The 24,190-nt window shown below is 37.9% G+C and overlaps 1 protein-coding gene across 1 annotated transcript in view; it reads left to right on the top strand.

The window, feature by feature from the left end:
* Positions 1-973: 973 nt before the first annotated feature.
* The window catches only part of tmem132e (transmembrane protein 132E), a 505,320-nt gene continuing 482,103 nt past the window's right edge, over positions 974-24,190 (top strand). The window contains exons 1-2 of the mRNA XM_042008262.1: positions 974-1,051; positions 2,007-2,188. Coding sequence (XP_041864196.1) covers positions 2,128-2,188 — 61 coding nt within the window. The 5' untranslated portion in view covers positions 974-1,051; positions 2,007-2,127. The remainder of the gene's footprint in view (positions 1,052-2,006; positions 2,189-24,190) is intronic.

Below are 24,190 nucleotides of genomic sequence, written 5' to 3'. Positions count from 1 at the left end.
TGCCCTTCTTGCCTGAAAAAAACTGATGTCTCAAAATGGAACTCAGTTTTTGCATTCAATCATGCAGATTTTCAGCATGCCAAACACGACTTTTCATGTAGCCAAAAGATCCTCGGTGAGAGGTGGAAGTCCTGGCAGCAGCCAAGTGAAGCGTCTTCCTTCAGTCGGACACTTTCCTTCTCTGATGAAGAAGAGGCGTGTATGGACGCTCACGTGATTAACCTCTGCCTGTGATGCTAGGATTGAGCTTCATCAAGCTCGAGAAACTTACCTTGAAAAAAACTGGAAGTTCACCGTCTGGATTTGGCAATAAAAGTAAAATTTTAGGCGACTCAACTCTGATGAACTAAACACCTTTTAGAGTGAAGATAGAACCAGAAGACCCATTAATGAAACAAAAACCTCAGTTTGTGTCATTTTAACTGAAGGGTATGTGGTTAGAGTGCGATATTAAATCTAATTTCTTCATGAACCAAAAATCAAAGACTTTTCTCTCTGAAACTTTAATCATGTGCAACGAATTTAAATTTAAATTTAAATGGATGTAAAAACACCTTTTAATGTGAAATTCATCCAGTCATTTTACGGAAAGACCAACTTAAAATTGACACTAAATCCTTTTGGATTAATTTGTTTAACTTACTAAACACCAATTAAATTCAATGACCAAACTACCAATTAAATTAAAACTTTATGAAATTTTCAGTGTAATACTGTATATAAAAATTAGGTAATCATTAATGAAAAGCTTTGTTTTATAGTGGTTAATATTGGATTTAATACTAGGCTACTGTGACTAATATTAGTATTAATTATTATTATTATTATCATTATTATTATTAATGATAATGATAATAATAATAATGGAAAGATTAGCTTTGTTCTAATATAAAATAAAGCTTATTCTATTTTTTTCACTTATATGTTGAAAGAGACACCGGAAGTGGGTTTTATATTGCTGTTTTGTGACGGACCAAGAGCTGCGGATCTGGACCTGTTAGGTGAGCTCGTTTAGAGCGCAGTTGAGACACCTGGACAGGAACCGTTCCACGTAAGTTCCGTGTTCCGCAGAAACTTCTCGGAAGATTGGGTTATTTCTGCAGGTGAAACAGCAGAACGGGAGTTGATTCTAGACTTGGCTGTGTTTCTGACTCTCTGGTGAGCGGCACCGAAGATGCTCTACTCCGGTATTCTGGTTTAAAGTAGGGGAAAATCAGAAAGTGTCGGTGTTTTCTGGAGGTTTTTTGCTCTTCTTGGTGAGTGCGTAATGATTCCCAGCTGACTGTCGCAGCGCGCTGCGGTAGGTGAACCTCTGGAAGCGCGAGAGGGGGAATCGGGTCTTTGCAGCCGAACCAGACCTATTTTTTCTGGCTACCATTTCACTACTTACTACACAGTATGTATTTATATATTTTTGTTTCCATTGTGGATTCTTAAGGAAAACCAAGAAGTAAGTGAGAGTCGGACTGGAGCCGAGCCGATCCATCGGACGCTTTTCGCTCTCCACCATGATTTGCGCGAGGACTTTCATTTTCAAAAAATCTTTAACTAGGGTGTGTTGAAGCGTACAGACACAATCTTCTTATCTTTCTGTGTGTTTAATCCTGGCCCTGAGTGAAGAAAGCGTCCAGGATTCTTGTTTTTGAGCCAGTGCGCGCGTCATCTCTCCACTGATGTCCACTGATTTATCATTTTTGGGCGCATTCTTGGCGTTTCGCGCAGAAGCTTGGAGCCGTTTCTGGACCGCAGTATTTCTTTGCTCTCAAGTTACTCAGTTTGGATCAGGATACTCTGAACTTTACTTGTTGTTTGTGGAGGGAAAACGCTCTCATTAACCGGGGGTGGGGGAGACGTGGTTTTGGCCGTTACCTGCCCTGCTGGCTCTGGGAAGACTGGAAAGAGGCTGGAACATTTTGGAAGACCTCGACGGCGCGTCACGCGCACTGACACACACTCAGTCGCAGATAATCGTGCAGATACATATATATGTATTGCGTGTCATCCAGTTTAGGACCTGAGAAGAACTGAAACAGCACCGCGTGAAGATATTCCCGGAGAGGCTTTCTCCACCATCAGCTAACTACTGAAACAACTGGGATTTAACGTCCACCCGCTGGGATTTCTACCATGTCAGGTGTGCGGGATTTCAGCTGGACTCCCTTCATCTGCGTGGCGGCGCTTTCATGTGGTGAGCGAGCACCCCCTCCCTTACCCCAACCCTTTCTATAAACTCCCCCACCCTCCAGCAGAGGTTCAATACCATAGCTGTATTGCACAGAGCTTGTCGGTGCTAAATTTGGGTATCATGCAGCTGCAGAAGAATGTGATTGGTCATCTTGCGACGATGACCCCCCCCTTCGTGCACACATTCAGAAACAAATATATCCTACATAATCCTGTTATACATTTTAAAGGATACAACACAGCATTGGGACTGGATTTTCTTTAAAGTAAGTCCTAAACCAAGGAGGCAACTCGGAAGTTGACACAAATATAGTGTAGCAGATAATATTAACATAATCAAGTTAAAATATTGGTAATAATTACCTTATCTGATGTAGATAACTAAGTATCTTTCAGTGAACATCCTTATCACAGCCACACAGCAGCAACAGTTCCAGTAATGAGGAGCAGGGACAGATACAACTGGAGCTGGAATAATGATCTACATACTGCTCACTCTGGAGAACCACAGCCTGACAACATATTAAGCAGCTGTCAACTATCTCCTTTTGATTTCCTCTTGTGTGTGTGCTCAAAGTCTTCTTTTTCAAGTGTGAGGGCTCTTAAATGACAGATAAACACATGGCTTTGTGTGTCCTATCCACTGACATATGCTCAGCAAAGTGTATGAAATCCAACACAAACATCTCAAAGATGATTTTCTGACATGTCCCACTGATTTGGACCCTGTCTGGACTCAGAACATTAATCCCTCTTAATATTCCACTAGGCCTTTCTTTATTTCTTGTTTTTTTTTTGATGCTGCAACACAGCACTGTTTACAGCAGTGAGCAGGAAGTGTCATTGCAACGTGTGGATTAAGTGTGCTGCTGGGAAGCACATTGAGCGCCTCACAGTGCAGTCTGCATTTATTCTCTTTCAGCCGTATTTAAAGATATTTAAAGAGTCAGAAGCAGATGGCTCAAGTTAGCTGCATGGAGTTTATGCAGTTTACCCCCATGTTCATGCACAACTGTCCTTTGCATCCCACAGTATCAGGCATGGCTTGTCTTTCTTACTCATTTTTAATTTTTTTCTTTTTTTACCTTGCCGTAATTTCATTACCACACAAAAGAAACGCCTACGTGAGCAGTAAAGCATATACTTTCCTTGATGGCTTTACCAAAGCTGTGAAGCCAGCGTGCTGTGTGCTGCAATTCTCTGCCTACACAAATCCTGCTAACGGCTGTGGTCAGCGTTGCTGTGGACAGGGAGACGTCTTGTATGTTAGTACAGTAACAGATTTGGTGTGTGTTCGGCAGCTTACTCAACATGCACTTCAAGTCTTCTCACTCATGCAAAGAAACATGTCTACACTCCCCTCCACACCCCCCTCTGCCTATCATACTTATATGTTAAATAAACATTTTGTAAGTGCAGTAAATGTGCCGGATGAAGGGCAAAGCAGGCAAATCTCTAGGTGTGTAAAAAAGCAATACTGTGGACTTTGACTGCTCTGAGGTAATCCTTGCCATCATGAATCCATCTTTACTCATTCTATTAACTTTAAAAGTGTATATGTATTAATATTTATTTACATTTAATATTTTAAAGAAACAAAAGATCAACTTTTTCTGCATAACTGGTTGAATCAAAGCCTCATTGGGATTTTGATGTCAAGATGCCATTGTGATTTTATTGCTTTGAGAGGGAACTGCTCTTCTTTACCTTCACCATTCCTATCTTCATTAGGGTCGAAGGGTCAGGGGCAGAGAAGCATTCCTAAAGAGCTTTTTCTCAAGGGCACTTTATCCTGGCATGCTTGCAGATAAGAGCGTTTAGAAAAAAGTGTTTCTGGTTTGTCATTGTGATGTTGTTTCCATGTTAGAACTGGGTCCTCACTGCCGGTTGAGAGTTGTTTGAAATGTTTTGACATGACTGATGGAATTATTGGATTCGGGTAGGAAAAACATTTTTGATAACTACTTTTTTGTTGATATTTTCCCTCCTGATGTGCGAAATTATAGTGTGACTTGGAATTTTATGTCTTTACTGCAGTTCCAACGTAGATTCTATACTCATTTAAAAAACAAACTAATCAAACAAACAAACCAAAAACAGTGGGTAAATACATTGTTTGAGTATCTTTGCACTTTTTGGTGGTCACATTTTTGGAAGCTCTGGTAAGTAGTTTAATGTAGCTGATGGTGCCAAATGGACCTCTTTCTTCCATCAGAATTGTCTTAATTCTTGGTGTGATAGATTGAGCAAGGTGTTGAAAACATTCCTCAGAGATTTTGCTCCATATTGACATGATAGCATCACACAGTTGCTGCAGGTTTGTCCAGACAACTGCAGCTCACTGGATGTTTTCTCTTTTCCAGACATTCTATGTAAAACCTAGAAATGGTTGGGTGTGAAAATCCCAGCATCATTTTGATGTTTAGGTTGAACTTCAGCAAGTTGTCCTGACCATGTCTACATGACTACTTGTATTTAGTTGCTGCCATGTGATTGGCTAGGTAGACCTGAAGTGGCTGGTGAGTGTATTATAGGTCTAACACTTTGATAATAACTTTTTTTTTCTTTTTCTTTTACCAATATTATTAGTAATTGATTGAGTGTTTCATGCATTTCATAAGCTTTTCTTAATATGAGTCTAATTGTAGTTGGAGGTTTTTGGAGCAAGTCTTCAAACTATGAGAAGTTTGGCAGTTTTAATCATCTCTTATTGGCTTCAGGTTTGAAGAATGTGGCTGCCTCCATATTTCATTGACTCTGTACAGAAGTCACACAATTTGCTTTTGTTTTTGTTTACAGATCATAGCTTCTATGTATATATGATCTAAAATATGTTCTTTAAACTCCTTGAGAAATAAACATTTACATCTTTGCATAAAAATCTTTTGTAGGTAATGACTTTATTGAAGGTCTGGTAAGACACATACTGTAGCTGACTATGCTGAATAGCAGACAGTCAGGTGATGCTGAACACCTAATGTTTGCTCTCCTTATTGTGGTTCCTCTGCTGTTGTACGTTGCTGGTAAATCTGCTGAATCATGTCAGTTTTGCTTGTTTAATCCATTTTTGTAGCAAACGCAACATTAGCTAATTTTAAGTTACCAGGGTATGGATTAGGCCCCCCTTAAAGTTGAGTGCCTTCAACTGGATCATAAGGTAAATGTTGTGTTGCAGTGTTCTGAAGCTGGTACAGTAATGTGTTTTCGAGACATCATCATCTCCACCCACATGCATGCAAGAGAAACTGAGTAATGTATTCCAGCCATCTCACTCAAGAGTGAAAACTCCCGGCTGTTGTCATAAAATTAATGCACTCAAATAAAGTAAAACATTAAACTCCAGGCAGTGAAGCAGACAGAATGTTTACAAAAAGCAGTAATGGATGATTAGTTTTATAATAGATAATTGTGTTTATTACTTTTCCTGCTGGGTTTAATTTAGGAGAAGTTAAACAGCAAACTCTGTTCTTCATGCTTTGAGTGATAACTTCAGCTTGCAGAGTTTTTCCATTTTTATTAACAACAAAAAGTCCTTTTTTTTTTTCTTTATTTACCACATTTCTCCAAATGTCCCCTGACATGAATCTATAGAGACCCTAAACTTTCCCACCAGACTTAAATCAAATCAGATTTTATTTATACAGCACTTTTCATGCACAAAGCAACACAAAGTGCTGTACCTAATAAAAAAACAATTTATGCATAATAAAAACAAAATTTATATACAGTGTATATATATATAAAAATATAAAAAAACATCTCAATGGTAACTCCTCAGCAAAGTCTTGATAAACCTGAGTGATCTGAGACTACTTTTGGATAAGTACTTTTGATTGGGTCTTTTATACCGAAAATAAAAGTTTACTATGCCTATGATTGGTATCCTTTTTTTTCATCACACAACCTTTCATTATCTGATCATTATTTTCTTTATTCAGTAAAATGAAAGAAGTGACGAACATATCAAAAGAAAAACCTGCCTTTCCATCCTAGTTTTACACTTGGATAATTATTATTTTACCAAATTCAGACTACCATATTCCAGGTTTTTCATGGTCTATCACCATTAGACAAAAACTGGGAATGCCTTCTTAGTGACATTTCCAGTGAAGCTGTGCTTCAGATTGGGAAAACCAGAAGGATTATGGTTTTCATTTGATAATATGAATATATTTTTCCATAAAAAAATACAAATACTGCATACAGATTGGAATGGATGGAAACCAACTAATTAATCTCTTTCACTCAAACAAAAGTGAAGTCCATATCAGTTCAGATCATTTAAATGTAAATATTCAGTTTGGTTTCCCATCCCGACTGAACTACATGCCTGAAAAGACCTCAGCAAACAGACTGATGGATTCTGTCTGTTCCATGGAGCTAGGTGCAGCAGATGTAGTGATGAAGCAGAGCTGAATGCTCGGGAGCTGTGTGTGTGGTCGGCTGCATGCGTGGCTTGGGGAGCGGTGTTTGCCCAGTCATGGTTTGGATGTAGCTGGCAGCATTCCCAGCACCAGCCTCTCCCTGAGAATCGAACACTGGACAGAGCAGACAAGGCGGCAGTGTGGCACACCAGCTCCCATGTTCAGCTTAACTGATTTACATGTGGTGAAATGAAGCCTTTGCTGTGTTGCTGTGTGTGAGGAGGTTTTTGTTTTCCTTTCTTTTGATAAGAAAAAAAAAACATCTCTGAAGGTAGTGGAGGCCTGTCTGCATGTCTGTATGCATTAACACTTTCTGACTGCAAACGAGTCAGCGATGCTATTAGGTATTCTGTCTTTATGGTTCTGATGTCAAGATGTTGAATTGCTGGTGGTGCACCTGCCACTTTTGTTCGTGTTAGCAGGCATAAAGCATATTGTTTTTACATTTAGCTAGCACTTCTATGTTGGGGCTTGAAGGAAGATGCTTTATTGCTAGCATCATAAAAACCTAAACACAAAAATATGTCTGTCAGTCTGCACGTTTTTTTTTTTTTTTCTTTTCATTTTAATGACAGATGGGCTCCAAGCTAAAACCAATATGCTCCCTCAGAGCAGAAAAACAGCAAACAGTAGGAGAAAGAAATCAGCTCCCTGTTTTACTCTCAGCCTTCTTCTATAATTACAGTCAAACATTTTCCAGGTGGGCCATTCATTCACTAAAAATTGATTTTTATTTATTTAAAGCTAAGAACAAGCCAAAACTAGATGTTTTCTAATTGCAAAAAAACCCCGTCTTTGAAAATCTCTTTGAAGTCCAGCTATGCTTGAATCCATTCGATGCTCTGAGCTGTTTTATTGCCTCGGGCTCTCTCTTCTGAGGCATTGTGGCTCTGCAGTGGCTGTAGTGTAGTGAATTCTAAGCATGTTGTCCTTTATCAGTGGTGAAAGGGACCTTTTGTGACGCACCGATCACCAAAGATGTAGCATGATGGACAAGACCTCTACAGTGGGCTTAGGGGCTTCTTTGGAGTTACATGAATTAGTACCTTTGTTTGCTTGGCAGAGCTTACAGTCAGTTGTTTCATGCCTGAAAGCTTTCCAATCCTTGAAGCATGCATTTTTTTTTATTTTTTTTTTTTTTTGCCAGAGGTGAATACTTCTATCAGTACAGTTACTGTGTTCAGCATACTCTCATTGGCTTTTATATTTTGATATATAATATTTTTTTCCCTAAAAAGCAGCCATTCTTAATGTTAAGATTAAGTGCGGTGAATATAACATGCACTGTAAGTTCATAAGTTCATGGAGAGGTTTGAATCAACCCTTTCTTCCTGAAGAGTAGACTATGGTTTACCATTTCTTAGCCTAACCAAATAAATAGTCTGAAATAGTCTGATTTTGTCTCCAGAATTTATAGTCCATACAATTTTGTCACTCAAGTTATATTCAATGAATCTTTGACTATGTGATCAGCGCACACACCATCTATGTAGTTTCATGAAGTGACACAAAAATGCTGGGGTTCTGAAACAGAAATGGTCACAGAATGAAACTTTTACATGTATAGTTTCATTTTAAAGCTCTGCAAAATGCAATTTTTGTAATTACTGTGGATGAGAACAAAGTTACTGAGTTAGTGAGTCATGTCTCGATACCGCCTGATGTGCAGCACACAGCTGATTCAGAGAGCCCGCCTCCTCTGAAGAGAGTCCGTGATGGAGCTTCCAGCAGAGACATCTCGATAATTCAACAAGCAGCAACCTTTCAGCAGATGATCTGGATAAAGTAAAGAAGTGGGAAGCGGTGCTGGAGCCCTGCAGAGAATTGACTCATGTTTATAGCATGATTATCACCGTCATTTAGGAACACTCTCAGAAGTTGTATGAGAGAAGGGGTTGCATGTGTGTGTATATGCAGTCATTAAACCTTAGGTGAGTAAAGTAACTAAAGACCTTTATTCTATCACTGCAGATACATAACTGATTACAGGAATATTAAAACATTATAAATATCCTGTTATGGTTCATTTAGGAACTGATTAATTTACGATTAATCTACAATTAATCGCAATTCAGTATTTTGAATGACTGACAAAAGAAATTATTATCCATTCTATGAGGCTTAAGTGAAAAAAAAGATTCCTCAAAGTAAGTAAAGAAAAAGAAAATAAATGACAAAACAGGACGAATATTAGCTGTATGTTTTAGGAGAACTGAAGACGATAATAATTGTGCTGTGCAGGAAAATGTCTCATTAACATCCACATCTTGAGCTTCAGCATGCTGTTTCTTAATATTGAAGACGGCTAGATTACTCAGATCATTTTTGCATTTACATATAAAAAATAATATTCAGTGACAGAATTCTAGATTTTCTTAATGTTTATTACAGGATTTGTATCATATTTAGTTTTATCATAATTACTGATGAATGAGAAATTTTACATGCTGTACTTGTCAAAAGTTTAGACACTTTCCCTTTTGATTTAATGGCTTATAATTTATAAAGCTCATAACACACCTGTAGGCTGTTACTGAAAACATATTGTATAACATCTCTCAATGACCCTCCTGCCTTCTATACCATTCTTTCTTTTTCATTCCCCTCTTTTCAGCCCATTCCTCACTCCACCTTATATTCAGACTACTTATTCTCGTTACAGCCTGTGTTATTTTCCCAGTCTGACACTGAGGATGTAACCTGGTTAATTTAATCTGTCTGCTGTGTGCTACTGACCACATAAAACTGTCATCGAAGCTTCAGCTCCTGGAACAGCAACATTTTTTTATATGTAACGTTTCATAAAATGTTTTTGTGTTTACTATAATAAAAACTAACCAGGAAAATATGCTACATCAAATCATATGCAAGTGTCTGTCAGCAGGCGATTAATGGAGATATTAAACTGTGCTTTTCTGTCACATTTTACAGCATTTAATTCAAATCTAACTTTGTGTTAAAACATCACCAGTGGAAACTGACTTCACCTGGAGGAACTTGTGTGGCTGATTCGCTTCACTCTGTCAGGTTCCAGACAGATTATCTCCTACATATATTTTAAACGCAGCCACGTTGGGAGTGGGAGTCAAACTCGTGCTTGACACAGATCCATTACTATGTTTTTAAGGTGCCAAAGTTCATAATTAGAATTACCATTGTATTTGTGAACCCAGCTCTTATTTCATTGCTATAAGAGGCTTTTGGAAATACAAGAAAATTGTTTTGACCGGTATAATTTAAGGACATAAAAGTTGGGGGAAGACAAGACTCTAAAATGTAGGTCCACCCCTCGTCTCAGCAGAAGAACTGAGATCTCCTGTGCAAGAAACCCTGTGACCACTTCTTTTATCGCAGTCCGAGAATATAATCTGACAAATCTCAGCTGTCATAAGAAATGAACTCACATCTCCATCTAGATCCTTCTTTATGAGACACACTAGTAAGAAACTATATGCTTCCAAAAAATCTGATTATATGATGTTCATTTATACAAACTTCTTTTTATGGTCCGTGACGACCTGATCTGCAGGAGGGACTTTGCTTGATGAACTTCAGCACAGCAGAGAGGGACCAGCCTGCAAGTTATGTTTGTTTAAAGTGTCCACATCCTTCTCAGTTTTATCAAATACTTATTGCTTCCTCAACTTATATACTACCAGGCCATTTGGACCCAAGTATCCCAATTCTTCTGCAAATTTGGGGAATGCATCCTCTCTTTTTGGAGTTGAGTGGCAGTTTAGCTTATTATTTTTCCATCTAATGGAGATTTTTTAGATGCAGGGTTAAAATGGAGTGGGAGTCTGTTTGACCTTATGCTCTGTCTCAGACCACTGAAAAAAATCTCAAGGTTACAGGACAGAATATCTTTATCTTTGTACAAATAAATTCAACTAAAGATTATTTGCACTATTCTTCTTTTTTCTTGCATCTAAAAGTATCTGTCTTGGTGTTCCACTTTGTAGATGGTCCCTGTGCACTTGGCTCACAGCTGGGTGCTCACATTTTGTTTTAAGTGGTTTTTTTTTTGTTTTTTTTTTTTGCTTTGTTTTGTGAGTGATTGATCCAGGAAAGTCAGATCTGTGAATATCTTTTGCTACATAGCAGGTGCTGTGCACTTCAAGAACTGGGGAGAAAAGCTCGTCTGTGGTGTTGCTTTTCTTATCTCCTGCACATGAATCATGAATTGGAACTAAATATCTGCTTTGTGTTTAGGCAACGTGAAAAAGTCAAACTAATGTGTGAGTGTTCAGCTGTGATGTTACAGTCTATTACTGTGGGCTAAAATGAACCTTCATATGACAGATAATCAGCTATATGACATTGATCAAACTGAAAAGTAGTCAGTTCTGATAGATTTTTCTGTCCATTTCTATCAGAGCAACAGATCTGGAGCAGTGACGCTGCGCATAAACTCTTTCACACAGAGTTCCACACTCTATAATGCATCACGTTTGCTTTTTTTCTTTTATGAAATGTGCAAGATGTCTTTCTTTTGTTTTTCATTCACTTTCTTTCTGGAAATACTTGAAAGTAATCTGCCAGAAATAATCCACCACCTGCTTGGCTTTCATTGCCTGGAGTGCAGTGACGCTGCACCAGGTAATTAGACTGCAGATGCTAATTATTCATTTGAAGTAGCAGGTGATCGCTGTGGTATTGTATCAAGTCCATGCAGCAGCCACATCAAGCGCCCTGGAACTGATTCATATTTCTTTCCTTTTTATAGTCTGTTGTTTACAGTGTTCCTTTACACCTCACACTCATGACATTTACAAAGACTGTTGTTGTAATGGTAAATTTTTTTCTGGTTCTCTGAATGACAAACCAGAAAAAACACATCAGGCATCACCAGGGATACTTTTAGCATGGCTGGTGCAGTTATGGCATTGGCAAGTGTGGTGAGAGTTGGTACATAGGAATGCCATGATTAAATGATTTTACCAATAATCTCTGTATTAAATGCCACAATTAATTCATTGTAAAGATTCTTTAATATTGTTACTTTCCATAAAGGATTATGTCCAAACATGCCAGCACAAAGTCAGACAACAAACATCTGTTTACGGATGCCATCTGCTCTCTGATTGGCCATTTTCATTTGTCATCATCCTTTCAGATAGTAGACATGGCCAGACATCCACATCTGCAGCTTCAGTTTACGCCTGTGAACAGGTGTTTGCAAAAGAACGTCTGTTTTTCTTTTCAAATACAAAACTCTTTTTGCCACCATGCAAATTATTTTCCACACATTCAGACTTTTTTTTCTCATTAACGTTTTTATTTCAACTTCAATCTCACCCTTGTTTTTTTATATATTAAATCTTTTAACCCCAAAATACCCCCTCTGCCCTCACCACCTTCCCTCCCTCACCTACCCAACACCAAAGAAAAAATACAAATTAAAACAATATAAATGTTATTAAACAAGCAACAACCTACAATAAAACTCATAACTATACAATTCAAACTGATTAACCTAGTCCCCTATTCAGTTTTTTTATTCAGTAGACAGAACATGCAAACTCCACACAGAAGGGCCACTGTTCAAACCCTAATGCCCACGCTGTAATACAGAAATACAGTCTTCTGGGTTTCACATTTTTATTGTTTTATTTTTTAAAAAAGAAACTTAACAGGAAGTACAGACTTGAATTTCGTAGCTGCTCTAGAGGAATTGCTGCCACTCGAACACCCTCTGCGAGGGATGTTAGCCCTGCTCCCAGTTCGGTTTATGTAAAACCCTTAACAGGCTTTTTTCTGTCATGATATCATGAATCCACTGAGGCGTGCTCCTCTCTGTCAGTGGAGTTACAAGGGTATAATCATTTTTCTCTAATTCTGGTTGTCTTGACACGGCGGTATAGCTCTCATTTAATAAGTTGTCTCCCCTGACACACTGACAGAGAATGAGCTTTCTGAATGAAGAAAAGGTTACTCAGAAAGTGCCCCCTTTAATTTCTCTAAGCTATCTGTACTCTGCCTAGAATACAGATTTAAACAGAAACTATATGTGACATAATGTCAGAAATGGGTGGATGGCACAAGTCTGGGAGATGGGCAAGACAGCCAGGATTTTATCACCTGACAGAAGAGAAAAACTTATCAAAGCTTTTACTAAGTTTACTTGTCTCTCTGACAGGCATTCGTTAACTATTCTATATTGTAGTGGTTGGTATCAATAATGCAAAGTGTCAGCAGACAGTTTATCGTCCATGCAAGACAAAGGTGCTCTGATCAATCAGCCAATCATTACGACCAATTACTAGTTCTAAATAATTAGAATAATAGTCCCTCATTTTGTGCCAGCAGGAATCTGGTCTACAAGTCTGGTTCAGTTTGATTCAGTTCAGTTTTATTCAATTCAGCTTTATTTATACGACACACGTTTTACAGAAAGAGTCCAATTCATTGTAGTCCAATTATAATCCAATTAAAATAAAAGTCTATTCTATCATCTGCATTCGTTCAATTTATAATAACTGTGTTTATATAAACTAATTAATAAAATAGATTACTTAGCTAGGATAACCAATGGATTGCATCAAATCCATGAAAAACCTCCTTTTAACAGAAGGGAAAACCTCCTTCAGAACTGGAACCAGGAAGTACTGGTTGCGGGTGGAGAGGACAGGAAAGAGAAAGAGAAACACAAATTAAAGTCAACAGCAGTGTCAGATATTTCTACATAAAGAGTAAAGAGAGCAGAAAGGAGCCCAGTGCATCATGGGACATCCCCTAGCAGCCTCAGCCTGTAGCAGCAGAACTAAAGGGATGGAAAAGGGTCACCAAGCCAGACCTGCTATAAGATTTATCAGAAAGGAAAGTTTGAAGTCGGATCTGAAGGTAGAGAGGGTGTCTGCTTCTTGAAGCCAAACTGGGAGCTGGTTCCACAGAGAGGTCTGATAACTGAAGGTTCTGAAGAAGACGATAAATCTGGAGAAATATGATCTCTCATAATTCTCATCAGAACCCTAGCTGCTGCGTCTTGGATCAGCTGAAGGCTTTTCAGAACATTTCTGGGACAGAATCACAGTAGTCCAGTCTGGAAGTAACAAATGGACCAGTTTTTCTCCATCACTCTGGAAACATTACACAGGTCAAAGAAGGTGATCAGAACCTGGTGTGCAGGTTGATTTGTTTCAGATGTCCTGACATGTTAACGCATGCAGTTGTGCATTATTCATAACAGATGTGGAACTTCTGTTTACATGTTGATTGTAGACAGATGTTCACAGACATGGCAGCATTTTCTGTTGTTAGAGTGAATTTAGAGAGCAGAAACAACTTCCTAATGTACTTTCATAGCAAGCAGTTTTATTTTTAACTTATGGAGTAATACTGTTATTTCTCCCTAATTTAATTTGCGTTTATTTCAAGAAGTACAAATGGCTTTATGTGATTGCGGTTTTAATGTAACTCAAAGTGTCTTGACAGTCCTTTCAAGCTAGAGACTTAATATGTCGACAACAGCAGCTGTCCATTAAATCTAGGTGTTGGCTGTGTTTGGTAATGTCCACAGAAAGCATCCCGATAGATGATGGCATTGACCGCCATGACTGCTTTTAAAATAAGCAGGAGAAAATGGTCAAAATTTTAAGCTGACTGCACAGAAATATTGTAATTATTGAGATCAGTGTAGTGAGATGTGTTTGTAATGTGATAAATAAATGGTGTAATGATTAGCTTGGTAATAAAAAAACAAAAAAAATATTGATAACTGCTGAATCATGTATTTCTTAACTCAAACATACAGCGGCAATAAAAATGAGAAATTCAACAAATAGAAATATTTATTTATTTTTACCCAAACCAACAGCAACACGGTGTCTTTGACACGTGTTCATCATCCTTTTCTTCAGTCTCACTGAGGAGCATGTAGCAGCTTTAATTCTGCAGATATTGCACAGTACCTCTCTGTTCAATGTCTGTTAGCTGAAGACCAGAATATCTTCGTATAACAGAAGTAGTGCTCTTTTTTTTTTTTTTTTTGGCCACCTCGCTGCACCTTGGAAAGTCACGTGACTAAACGCACCACAGGTGCCCCTCCCCAAACTCAGACATTCATTATTTGTTATTTTGATGCCTAGTAAATGGGCAGACTGCTCTGAGCTTTTTCTCATCCCCACATGCTGTTAATTATATGAAATGGCAGCTTTTTGTAGTCATATAATTACACAGGATGACACTGCAGTGATTAGATAAAGCAGCACTAATAGAAATACTGATATATGATTGCATTTTGTTCCAGTATGTGTATTTTTTTTTTTATGATTACAAAAACAAACAAACAACTCTATAAAACTTTGATCTATACATTCAGCATGGACATATATAAATACAAATTAAATAGTGAAAGGATGTCCACACTCAAACCGACATGATGTTTGTAAGTATCGAAGCGATTGTTGAGTCAGTAAAATGAAAGAATGAAGTCTTGATTTTCTAACACTGTTCCTTTGTAAACTGAAGCAGACAGGCCAGGTTTTCCAGAGGAAAACATTCAATGATTCTATACCAGTTTGCTTTAGTGGGAGGTTTCTCACTTATTCGTGATAAGAAAATATTCTTTTTGCATCATATGCAAGGATGTCATACTGTGTGTTAGAACAAGTACCAACAATGCCATCTTCACACGGACGACCCAAAAGCAAGGACAAAGGATTCAAACATGGTGCTACACCAAATATTTTCCTTACATCTTGTAAAACATCTGTTTCAATATGACTGGATCTTAGGACAGGACTGCAACCTGCAGATACCTAATGAAATTTTGTTTGGGAAGGTCATGCCTTTCTTTAAAGATAATCATGCACATTTTCTTCCTTAAGATGTCCCAATGCTGTATCCACTACCTGCAACACCCAGCAAGATATTGGGCTTCCCTTAAATAGGCATCAATGGGGACGTAAGACTTGACCTCCTTAGAGGTTTACGTGTCATAAACCATGGTCTTAGTATTACAGATTGTCGGGATATTATTACAGAACATTTGAGCTGATTTTAAATAATTGTAGGGCAGGACACCTTCGAGCAAACCGTAAGACTGGGATGCTTCAAGGTCCAGCCAGACAGAAGAAGGTTCTTACTTGATCTATTTTACCACAAAGCTCACCAAAAATGCATTTAATTATAAAGTTCTTTTCCAAATGAACATCAGCTTACTGATCAGGTTATCCAACAGGAATCTTCTATGTTTAGTATTTCATTAGAAAAAGTGGATTGTGTATTATCTCACTTTAAGGTGATAATCCAAATCCATTTTTTTATATAGTATGACCATAAATAACAATCATGTACATTGGTTAACATTTATAGAGTAGCCATTAGAGTGAATTTGTTTTGTAGAATTAAGGCAAAATTTTATCCTCCTAAGAACATAAAGCGCTGCAAAATTCTGGTGTTTCACAGTGTTCTGTTAAATATATACAGTATAAAGAAGCTGCTTTTAAAAGCATTAAACATGAGTTGTTCACGATTAGATATTAATCTGATAGGTGTCAGTTGTCAGGCCATAAAAGCAACAGAAACCAACAAAGTCAGAGCAGATAAGCCATCTGGTTCAGAAACGTTGGCTCTCCTCCTTTGCATATCAGCACTATTTCCCAGTGGACTCCATGTGAACGATTTGTCTGCATTCACTGCAGTGGAAGAAATATGACCAGATTTTTTTTTATCTTTTAACATATCTTACAGTATCTCTCCTCTTTCCCACACTGATTTCCCAATGCTACAAATCTGCTAAAGGACTCAAGGATGAACACTCCAGTCTAACATCCAGCCTCAGCTACCTCCTCTACAATCAGCCAACACTGAATTCTTTCTCAGCACAATATTGTTTCAACTTTATGACTGGTTTTCCTGCTGCTGCTCAGCCTGGATACTGCTCTGAGTTTATCATTGTCAACGTGTCAGAAGGGAAAGTTAATTTGGGCATGTTGAATGCAAGGGGTTATCTGATTCACTATTATTCGATTCATCACGATGCGACACGTCCCGATTCAATTACAATTCATAAATGTTCAAAATCTGATTCTCTCTAATTCGTGCATAATGAAATGACAGGAACACAGTATGCCGACGCAATTTCTGAGCAGTCAGTGGTGCTGAATTGATAGGTTATTTCCAGTTTTCTGTGTTACGTATGCTCATTAACCAAAGGTAGTTATTCTGGCAACTTATGCCAAGCTGACAGAACACCAGTTGTTGCTCCTAATTATTGCTAACACATTTTTTCTGTGGATTCCATGGAAAATTATGAGCATATTATGAAAAATATGTTGGATATGTGTTGGGTTTATTTTTAGTTTGACATAAATAAAAGGGAGTGGTAATAAGTTAGTGTGGTTACTTGAATTAATGGATACTGAATGGATATGAAAATATAAAGTAGCCACAGAGTGAGGAAATAAAAACTCTGAATGGGGAAAAAAAGATGCATTAAAAATCCTGATAATCGTTTAATAATCTAATCAAAGCATCCTGAATCGTAATCGAATCATGAGGTGGCTAAGATAACACACCTCTACTCCTACAGATTAGCCTTATGACTTGACATCTGTGATTATTTCTCTGGAAACAGTTTGTGACATTTCCTAATTTTGTTTAGATCCGTGATTCTTTACCATGGAGCCACAGTCCATGCTTGGGCCTCAAGATAATACTGTTCTCCAAGAGAAGCTCAGTTGAAATTCAGCTTCCCACTACTTGGTGGCGGTAATGTGTCAGGCAGTTGTTCAACAAATTCCAATAAGCAGAAGAAGACTGAAAGCTAGCTGCTAGCTTGTAGTGATTTTCCACAGGAAGCATAAGTTGTCTAAAGGCCCGTTCACGCTTGACGCAGATGGACAGAAAGTTTGGTTCAGCTCCTGCATCCGTTAGGTGCGTAGTTTGGTCCGTTTACACGGAGGTTAGCTGTCCGTCGCCTGACGCAGGAAGAAAAAAAAAAAAAAATACAGAAGAAGAATGAAGACGAGACAACTGTAGAAACTGCAAGCTTTTGCAGAAAGGCTGTGCAAGTGTGAAGGGCGTGTTGGGCAGCTGGAAACAACTTTATAGCGAAACTGATCTTGGTTCCCGGGAGTGGACTCTGAACGCAGCACTGGCCACTAGTGGAGGATTTACTTAACAACCATGGCAACAAAAAAGATGCAAGGAAGTATGAGGACGGTAACGTATAACAATGTTTGAAATGGAAATGTCACTATTTACTTTACGTGGGTCTTAAGAGTCAACACAGTTTTTTAAACACTGAAACTCAGAAACTTCCAGTTCGCTCAAACAAAGCACATTTTTCAGCTCATGGATTTTCTGTTTGAAGATTTGACTGGGTTCTGAAAGGATTAATTCATTATCAATTCAATCCCTGCTTTCTTTTGCATTTGGCAGTAAATCATTGATTAATTCAAATCTTTGCAACTTAGCCCACATTGAACGAGAACTCTTGCAACCTCTGAACCGCTGTCATTTACTGTAAAATAACGAGGCATGACAGATTTAAACTTTATATAGACTCAAATGGGAAAGTATAGTTGAAGAAGAAAGACAGCAGTCTGAATGAGAAAAGAGACAGCTGCAATTGAAGGAGTGGAGGGAACAAAGACTGTTTTTTTCTTGCTTCCAGTTTAAGACAACAAATTGTCGAGCTTTACTTTGCTCAGCCTTTTCATGTTTCTTTTGGAGGACTGGCATACACAAATATACATAAACTCTCCTGGATGTTTAGTGCCATTTGCAGACTGTTTGCATTGAACAGTCTGCAACCAGCTGTCAAACAGCTAGAGTTCATCCTGCAGCAAAGTTCATTATCTTTTAGAGAAGGGCTGTTCCAAAAGAAGAGAGACCTGCTAGGGAATTTTATTTGCTTACACTCACACTGTCGTGGTTTTTTTTATATTCTCTTCCACTTGTCCTTGATTATCTTCTGTAGACTCAGATTACATTAAATAAAGCTGGCCATAAAATCTAAACGCTTAATCCAATCATCCAATTTGCAGAAAAGCATCTATACATCCACTCAGCAGCTACTTTATCAGGTCTGTCTTCTAGTACCAGGCTGGAGCCCCCTTTTTTTCAGAACTGCATTAATCTTAGGTGTCATGGACTGAACAAGGTGATGGAAACATTCCTCAGAGGTTTCGCACTATATTGACATGACAGCATCACACAGTTGCTGCAGATTTGTCGGCTCACGTCCATGATGAGAATCTCCCGTTTCACCACATCCCAGAGCTGCTCTATTGTAGTGATTCTGAACCTTTTTGAACCAAGAGATCAGACTGCAGTGTTTTCACTGATTGATCTGTCACAGTCAGCCATTACGTATATAAAACAACTTCTTCTTGTTTTCTGCCGGTGGCCATGCAAAGATTTGGTGCATTACCTCCACTGGTAACTAATGTGGACCAAATGTAAGATGCAACAACTAAGTGGTAATTGTGGGATATGGGCCATCCTGCAGCCTTCCTCTAAATGTAAGGCTGGAAAACTATGAGATAAATAAGGATGATAAACTGGATTTTGGTACATTCCCATTCTTAGCTGACAGGAGGCACCTGGTGTGGTCTTCTGCTGCTGTAGCTCATCTGCTTCATGGTTGGATGTGTTGTGTGTTCGGAGATGCTATCATGGATACCTTGGTTGGAACCAGTGCTTATTTGACGTCTTTTTGCCTTTCCATCATCTCCAACCAGTCTTCTCATTCTCCTCTGACCTTTGACATTAACAAGGCATTTTGTTGCCACCCTGTAAAATAATAGTACGGAAAACACTGGATACTTTCTGTTAAGTGTCTTTACTGCTGTAGCGGGTGGTTATCTGTAGAGTTGTTGTGTTCTATCTTTGTGTCTTTGTCTCCTTTCTCCTAATTCTCTCCCTTGCTTTTTGTTTATTCTCCCCCCTCTTTGGCTCCCTCTGTCAGGTAAAGCAATAGTATATAACTCAGTTGTTATATATTAGGGTAAAACTGTCTTTAAGCACAAGTCAAATTAAACATAAATAATAAGTGAGAAATGTTAATGGTGATAATTGTGACACAGGGTTGTGTTTTCTTACTTCTTTCTTATTCAGTCCACTTCATTATCAAAGACAAGTCTGAACCGAGAGAACGGTTGCAGAATAAACCTGACATTTCTTTTGTGGGTTTTGACGCATGTATTACCTGCCTCAGGATGTAGGATCCAGCTGTCAGTTCTTCTTGTTCATCTCCTGAACATGACAGGATGTGACTATTTTCCCATCTCTGTCTGTTTTCCAATTTCATGTGTTGCAGTTTTGTGCAGAGAACATTTGGCTGTGGTTTGGCAATGATTTGTTATTTTGATAGAGCGTTGCCTTTCCTGTAAGCTTCAGTTTTTAGCCTTGGGCTACACAAGCTGCCTTCCATGTAGCTGCATTATAACCAATATTTGTTTTCATCTAAACTTAGAAATATAAAAACGCCTAAGAAATCTTATTTTTCAGCTGGTAGTGTTTTTATGTTTTGCTTTGTTAAAGAATTTGTCTTATTTCTCATTTCTTGAAACACTGTGGCTTCCTAGGAAGTTAAAAATTGTTAGTCATGTGTCAGTGTGGTGTTTGCACATGAGCAGCTGTGCCACTTACTTTTCTCTGAAGCCAAAATCAATAAATTTGTGAGTAGAACATACCACAGTTTATAGTGTTGTCAGTCAATAACGCAGTCTGGGACTTTTGAGGCTGGAGTATGCCAATCTGCTGCAAATACTGTTGTTAAAATCTTCACTATATTGATTTTTACACAGGAAAACAAATGCTTTACAAATCAGGTCACCATAACATCGAATGCACTGGATTTGCCTGACTTCAGTGATCACACTGTGTGCAGAACTCCAGATGAAAATGGGCCTCTGTTGCTGTTTTCATGTATAATTCAAACGCTTATTGTTGGTGACAGTGGGATACTCGCCAAACATTCACATCTAGAAACAAAACAACCATAAAGTGACTAAAATGAATCAGAATTAAACATTGTGTGCTTTTTCTTTTTTCCTGTCTGCCTTTGACTACGATGCTGTTGCTTGGAGGATATTATTCAAACCCTGGTGCCAGAAATTCATCTTTAACCCTTTAAATAAGGACTGAGATACAATTTGAAGCCAAAACCATGGTATTTGTTTCCTTTGAAATAATGGTTCTTTAAACTACAAGTCCTAAGATAAAAACGGTTACTTGTGGTACGTCTGTGGAACATCACTGGTTCTATATTTCATGGAAAACTGATTATAAGGTGACTGAGTGTAACTGTGGCTGAATCTCTCTTACAAGCAGTCCACTTCAGGCTGGCACCGAATGAGGAAACCGAGTGCTGCTTCTTAACAGGTTTGCTGAATATTTTGGATACAGTGATTCTATTTTAATAGAATAAAAGGTTTCTGTGTGTCTTTGCCCTGGAGGTGCTGCCAGATTGAGCAATGTCCGGTGCAATCAATTCTTTTATTAGGTTAGGCTTTGGGGACAACGGAATCCTTGTCTTTTATAATAGTCTGTGCTATGCTATATTACGTCCACAAGACATTTAGATAATTTTACTATAAATTTAAGCCACACAAGGAAAAGGAAAACTAAGCTCCTCCATGCTCGTGCTCTGGACTGGGCTACTCTGTGGCTAACATTTCAACATGGTCTAGAATTTCAATCATACATTTCATACTTGCTGCCTTTGCTGAATAAAAAATTACTTGTAGCACTTAAACCTGTCCTTAAGCACAAGTACTAAATTAATGATATCCCTTTCCTCACTGCTTGTCAATTTGAACATCCTTTTTGCTTCTATATTCTTCTTGGGAAATCACTTTGTAGTCTTCCAATCTTGTACAGCCAATCAGCTGTGAACCTGACATTGTTGTAGGTGATATTGCCTATGCAAAATACATGACTCCTCAACCGACAGAGTTTTGCAAAGGAGGTGCACATGAAAGAGCACCCGCTGAGCAGTCTCTCATCATGGTGTGGAAACGCATTAAAAACGTGCTCAATTAAGCTAGTTAAACTTTTCGGTTCTCAAAGCGAGGTATTAGTGAGGTCTCTGGGGCGCAGTTTGGAAAAATGAGAACTGAATTGATTTAAGTTATGTTCAATTCACTAGAAAATATTCCAATTAGCGGTTATGAAAAATATGCTAATTTATATTGTAATGGAAAGAGGCTGTCTTAGCTCTGTGTGTGTGACTACTTGCAATGCTTACAAATCAGCAGCGTGAAACATGAAGGTAATTTGTTTTGTGGTGAGAGGTTATCTTGCAGACATTGTGTCCAGAAATGTAGTATTTTTTCTTTTTTATTTAATGATTTGACAAACACATTAGGACTCAAAAAGCAACATGAGAACACATACTGTTGATGCACAAAAACCATGTTGCTTGTTGTATCAAATGCAAATCTGTGAGGTTAGTAGTTTTAAAGCATGTTTTCAATTTTGAACATTAAAAAGAGCAACTATAGAGGCAGATTCTAGTAAAAAAAAAAAAAAAATAAAGAAACTGAAGAAAAGTTCCTTTCAGCATGATATAACCACTTAGGTCATCTGGTCCACCTATTTTTTGCTTACTGGTCACCCCTTTCCTCCATCATCTTTCTTGTGCTTGTGAAGTGATTTCCATATATATATTATATATATATATATATATATATATATATATATATAACAGTTTTTAAGCTGCTAGCTAACACTATGCTGGGTTGGCATAACCCCGGGGATGTTACTGCAAACAGTTAAACTAAAACTGGAGCCATGTTGACTCATTCTTAATTTCACAGCATTTTTATGAATGTACCTGTCGTAGTACTGTAGTGTAGTGCTGCCTGGCTCTAGCTGCTGCAGTACTTATTGACAACGGTAAGGACTGACAACATTTACTGTTTTATGATAAATTAGGAATATATTGCCGTTTAACTAGCAGATTATGGCTATGTTGAAAAGGGCAATAATCGGCTAATTTATTCCACCAGCTGATCAATCGTTTGGGCTCTAATCTTTATTAACAAAAAACTTCATATCATGCTCAACATTGCATAACATCTTGAAGAATGAATTCATGTCTGAAGGACAAAGGAGGCTTAAATACTATTTAAAAAATTTTTTGACAGAAATTTTTAAATGCAGCAGTCGACTGTTGCAAAACAGAGGCCAGACGATGCAGTGGTGTCACATTTGATTATTTTAAAATGACAGTTCTCAAGCTTGGAGGTGGCATTTCATAAGCTTTTATCTATGGTGGGAGGGACCAAAATGAGAGAAGGGAAGAGCTTTGGCTGTTCTGGGTGAGTATCATGAACGGTTTACAAACATCTCAGCACATTTGCGTTATCTGATCAAATATTTAGTACAGCAAAGTAACATTATGACTCTGTGCATATGCAGCTATGCACAGAGTCATAATGTTAAAATTAATACGCTTTTAATGCATGAAAATCTTTTTTTTTAAAGACAATCTTTAATAAAGTTATGTGAAGGAAGGTGGGTTTTAAAATGATGACTAATATTCTGATTTATTCATCCTGTTGACAGATTGTATTGAACTGTTAACAGTCCTGCAGAAGGAAAAACAAAAAACAAACAAAAACACAACAAAACAAACAAACAAAAAAAAAAAACAAACAAAAACTGGAGATTGATCTTTAGTTTTACACAATGGAATCTGAACTGCTTTCCAAACAGTCAGTGACTTATTGCTATTGATTGCAACACTGTCAAGCTTACAGAGATGGATTAAACTTACACGAGGCAAGGAAATCTTATTTTACCTTTGAGTAATGGAACAGAGCTTTCTGGTTTGTTTAGAATTATTTACAAAAAGACATGTTTAAAGGAAAAAAAAAGGATGCAAACTTTCAAACTACACATTTATTATAATAATAAATTACTTTGCTTTCCTTATTTTTTTTTTCTCTTTTTGTGATAGATACAGATTCCACAGATACAAAAACCAAGATGAATCTCAGGGTGCAGTGTTCTCATATTAAAGGGCTTAGTGAAGCATATGTAATTTTCTCGCAGTGGGGTAAAACAGATTGGTAAATTGGACGAGGAATAGTGAAGTTCCAGATACTTTATATGCGCTCTCAGTGATCACACAGTTTTTGAGTGCCAACCTTAAAGAGGCTCAGAATAATTAATTAGTTATTGAGATGTCTGAGGACACAGGGGAGGAGAGCTTGGCCTAAATGCACGAGCCTATCAGCGGCAGATAAAAGCTCACACAATTAAAAGTTTGACATCGACTTCATTACTCTAATTCTGAATGACTTGAAATCCATTTTATTGCACAGATGTTTGCTCTGTGTTAGACTACTTTTTGTTTTTGAAGTAAATGCACATACAGTATGCAGGGCTGTTTAGTTAATAATAGATGGAGCTTTCTGATCATTTTATGTGTTGAGGGTCATTTGCTGTGAATGGGCAGGCGATACAAAGACCAACCACATTAGCAGAGCAGGAAGATGGAGTTGGACTGGATGAGATTGTCACTGTTTCACTTACATTGCAAATCATTATCATGTTAGGCCAACACTGGCCTCCGGCCTACAGTATGGTCAAAAACTACATTGGCCCAACATCTAAATAATTAT

This window comes from Melanotaenia boesemani, chromosome 15, assembly GCF_017639745.1.
Source record: "Melanotaenia boesemani isolate fMelBoe1 chromosome 15, fMelBoe1.pri, whole genome shotgun sequence".
Classification (NCBI taxonomy): Eukaryota; Metazoa; Chordata; class Actinopteri; order Atheriniformes; family Melanotaeniidae; genus Melanotaenia; species Melanotaenia boesemani.
The sequence above is the reverse complement of the archived record's forward strand: the minus strand, read 5'-3'. Positions and strand labels throughout refer to the sequence as shown.